Genomic DNA, 4570 nt, shown 5'->3' with positions numbered 1-4570 from the left:
CACTGAGTCAGACCTTTCTGCATCATTAGCATTTACAACACAATAACTGCAATGCTCTTCTCTTCAGCACAATAGTAAAAAAGACCACAACAGCCATTTAATTTTAAAGAATTTTAATACAAACTTAATATAAACTATTTCAGTCCCTCTTAACATATAAGACACTGACTCAAAATACTTTTATACCATTTTTTCAAGTATTGCACAATGTAGGTACAAAATTAATATATACGATTACATTTTCTTCCATAATATATAGCAAAAATCTTTAAACTTTTAACAGAAAATACAATTTGTGTTTCTTTTTGAAAAAAGCAAATATTTCGTACATTTTAATTCCACCACTAAGGAATATTCTGTACACTTTAAATTTTTTTTTTTTTTTTTTTTTTAGAATAATTGATGTCTAAGATGGATATTTTACAATTTCAGTAAAAAAAATACAACATGAAGCTGCTGCAGCTGTCACAGATCACTGTAGTAAAAAGATATAAATGCAATACCATGTTGTAGAAACAATATATATACTCTGATATTTTACAAACTTTGTACTAAATTAAATTATACAATTAGAAAAAGACCAATAAACCCACTTATTAGTGCCAATTTTTTATATATATAAAAATCAGCCATGTCCTTGCTATATCTTAAATACTGTAAGAGGCCATATTTTGAGTATATTTTTTAATGTACAGTCAGTATAAAATAACTTTGTGCTTGGCTGGCAAATGAAAAAAAGATGCATGTTGTATTTATCTAACCAAGCTTGAATGTATTCATACTACAAGCTTTAAAAAAGTCTCAAGAAGTGGAAAAAAGATACACCCTTGGGTACGTGCATTTGAACTTGTACAATAGGATTTATTTGTATTTCATTTGTTTTATTTTTAGTTAGCCATAACAGGCTGGAATTGCTGGTTAGAATACTGCATGTTGTTTAAGCTAAAATTCAAGCCATCAACAAAAGACTTCTCATTTAGACCTCCATAGGCTGCAAACATATCAAAGGCATTACTGTACTGGAGAGGACTGAGGTTAAGGGGGCTGTCACCAGGAAATATGCTACTGGTACTACCTTGACCCTGTATGTTAGGGAAAATGAACTCCTTTGCATTAGGAGAAAGGGCAGAAGTCTTCTGCTGTTGCTGCTGCTGACTGCCTAGGCCAAGCCCATAGAGCGAATGCATGGAGGAGGAAAGGGCTTTCTGCTTCAACAAGTCATTGACATTCAAGCCAAGGTTGGTGGGAGAAGTGCGGGCGACCTTGCTGCTACGGCCGCTATTCTTCATTTTGGTCGAGCCAAACTTGGTGGCAGCAAATGTGGCAGTGGTGAAGGTTAAAGGCTGAGTGGAGCGGGGCATGAAAGTTGGGCTCACAGCAGCAGAGTGACCAAAGGGAGGAGAAGGAGAGCTAGACACTGAAGATGCTGGGTCACTAATTGGCATGAACACCTGGGCCTCTGGGTTAAAGCTGTTCTTGATTTCCTTATCCAACTCACATCCATTTTCATTATCATCCACATAAAGCACTTTCACTGGTCCCTTTTCACCAATTTGATATGAAACCTCAAATGGGTCAATCCAAACACTAAGATCCTGAGGCAGGTTGCCGCGAACATCATCAATGTCCAAACCACTCTCTTTGGATGCTTGTTCTATAACTGGGTCCACTTTCTCCCCTACATGTATACATCTATACCCTGATCCTTTGTATGGCTTTTCCGGATACCAGTGCCCTTCATACTTCTTTTTAAGAAGTCTTTCAAGCTCTTCACCAAAAATGTTGACACGTCGTCTGGGAAGCTTATTGTACAAATATGAAATAATAAAATTGAGTGCTACTTGGATTTCAACCTGCATAGCTGCTATGCCAAAGTTTAACGTCCGTTTCAAAACCCAAAGAAAAAAAGTGTTCAAGATGCCACAGGGAAACAAAATTTCATTCAAAGTGCTGATTCTAGTAGATTATTATCCTTCACCTTGAGTGTTCTTGTTCCTTTAAGAAAAAAAAAGCAAATATATCCAAATAAGGAAAGCATAAGATCAGGCTCCAAGGCCTAATATTCTGGCCTCATACTCTACCTAGAATAGGTTATTTCTCATCAGAAGACATTTGTAACATACTGCCTTTCAACATGACTTAAAACAGAGGACCTCAAATACATTCCACAGAACTTATAAACAATACTATGGAAGATGCATTAGGAAGGTGTTTAATGAGTACAGCATAAGTCATTTAAAAATCATTTGAGCTTGCAGTTCAGCCCTTAAGTTATTTGCAAAGCAGCAAGTGTGTGTCTAGGACGTCATAGCAATGCTAAATGTGCCAGGCCTGTCAGGGGTTCAATTACCAACCCCCTATTCTGGGTGATTTATAGAACTCAGCTGCAAAATTTAGCACCAAGCTATTAATTTAGCATAAAAGGTCTCAGTCAAAGAACCACTTCTCATTTTAAGGTTTGCAAACATATCAGTTGGGCTTTAAGTTACAGATATACTAAAAAAAAATCTACTGGTTGTTTTAGATGCATTTTGGCACTCGAATAATTTAATTATGCCACATATATCTTTTTAGGTCAAAGCCAAACACCTGCACCAACTGTGCATTTGATGGAAAATACAACTGAAGAAACGGTCTACTGATGAAGGACAGGGATTCTTTCCCTCTCCCTCTAGAACTATTATAAGAATACTTTAAATACACACTGTGCACACACAATAGAGCAAATACACATTTTCTGTCTTAATTATGGCTGGTAGTAATGGTCAATGAATCCATTCCTATGTACTGGTTCAAAAATTTTCATCTTCTATAAAACTGCTTAAATATCAGCTAAATGCACATTTTAAAACATGTCAACATATTTGGGAATTTTATAAAGCTATTATAGCCAATAGGATCAATCCTCATTTTCCTCTCTCTCTCTTCAGATTTTATACTATATATAAAATGGAGCCATGGAAGTCACTCCTTCATTAAGGGTATAACAGAAATTCACATAAATATACAATTAAAACAAGGGACAAGAGCAATATAATAAAATAACATGCCTCACTACTGATAATCCTGCAATACCTTAGTATAACAGTCTGATTTAAAGATGGAGTTTCAATCATAGCTTAAGCAGAAAAAAACAATACATTTTGAGTTAACACCTACAGCAGTATTTTACTTAAATTTTTTTGTTTGGCCCAGCATAACAATTATTTACAAAATTTAGTAAATCAGTCATTAAGGAACAGGAAAAGTCAAAGCCAATTTCCAAATTCTGCAATCCTATTTTTATTTCCTGCCCCAATTGGGTAGTTTTGCAAAGTTTAACCCCATTTTTAAAGCCTCCTTTAATCTCCCCCACTTCCCCCTCAAACATGATATGGGAACAGCCTGAGAGGCTGTATGATAAGGCGACCTTTAAACGTTTGCTGGATCAGCACTGGGTGGGGATAAGGAAAGATCAAGGGCAAACAGAAGATATTTACAAAAGGGGACTAATTCGATATGGAAAAGTTGATTGGGGTAGTTAAAAGGGACACTAAAAATGATTTATTAATCCATCTGTTTCATCTCCCCTTCCCGATGTCCTTTAGGATAAAATGATCCTCAAAAACACTGAGCAGAAACTACAAATTCTTGTAAGCCTCAAAATTGAGCCTTGGTACAAGCCACTGAATAAACCAAACAGCTTGAACACTGCAAACAGGTTTTTTGTTTTGTTTTGTTTTTTTTAAAAGGAGGATGACATTTCTAAGGTATCTAAGCATGTTAATTATTCTAATGGTGGTGGGGGTTAAAAACAAGAGCCTTAAGCTGTGTGTGGAGAGTTACATAACCAGGCAGTTCGGTCTCATTAGATTTCTGCTCACAGCACTGGGAGCTCCAGCAGCAAGAGACGGAGGAAGAGCATTTTCTGAGTGCACAAGAGACAAAATGAAGGGGAAGAGGGGATGACTGGAGAGGAAGCACTCTCTCCTGCAAGCACTCTCTCCTGCACCAGCAAGGCCAAACCCAGTTCTCCTGTGCACCCCACTCCCAGTGACACCCCTCAACCTTCTCTTATTTGGCAGGGCCCTAGAGGAGAGGGCTGTTAGTGCTGGTTAAAATGCCCAAGCACAACGATATATATTAGTCAGTTTATGCAAAACTCACTCATCCGAGCCATGATGCGTACAATGAACCCCCCATGCCATGGCTGTGCAACTGACCGAAGCACCTCCTTCCCAGCCAGAGGACCATTTCTCCTCTATGCAGTTGTGTCAGGCCCTACCCAGGTTCTCTTTTCCCTGATCCCCTCCCCTCCCCACGGGGCTGGGTCAATCCCCCCACCACACCGCCATAGGGCTGTTCCAATCCCACGCCCCTGGTCCTGTACCTTCTCCCCCTCCCCCGGGTCTGTGCCAACCCCAGCTCCGGTTCCACAGCCCTCCTCCCCCCACAGGGCAGTGCCAACCCCCCCTCCGGTTGTGCTGCCTTTCCCCCCAATGGGGGTAGTGCCAACCTGCCCAGACCCCACCACCGCCCTCCCATCCAGGGGTGTGCCAACCCCCCTCCCCCACTCCACTGCACTCCCCCC

General features: G+C 39.5%; 1 protein-coding gene across 1 annotated transcript; it reads right to left on the bottom strand.

The window, feature by feature from the left end:
- Positions 1-361: 361 nt before the first annotated feature.
- On the bottom strand, positions 362-4290 carry TOB1 (transducer of ERBB2, 1). The gene has a single exon (XM_024204324.2). The coding sequence runs from the start codon at positions 1857-1859 to the stop codon at positions 888-890; it is 972 nt and encodes a 323-aa protein (XP_024060092.1). The 5' UTR covers positions 1860-4290; the 3' UTR covers positions 362-887.
- Between the last annotated feature and the right edge of the window lie 280 nt (positions 4291-4570).

The sequence above is a fragment of the Terrapene carolina genome, unplaced genomic scaffold (assembly GCF_002925995.2).
Source record: "Terrapene carolina triunguis isolate 2854851 unplaced genomic scaffold, T_m_triunguis-2.0 Scaffold192, whole genome shotgun sequence".
Lineage (NCBI taxonomy): Eukaryota > Metazoa > Chordata > Testudines > Emydidae > Terrapene > Terrapene triunguis.
This window is presented reverse-complemented; position numbering and strand designations above follow the sequence as displayed.

Bases quoted from the DNA above. Each gene is read 5' to 3' on its own strand.
- TOB1 (XM_024204324.2), bottom strand. From the start codon at position 1,859: ATGCAGGTTGAAATCCAAGTAGCACTCAATTTTATTATTTCATATTTG.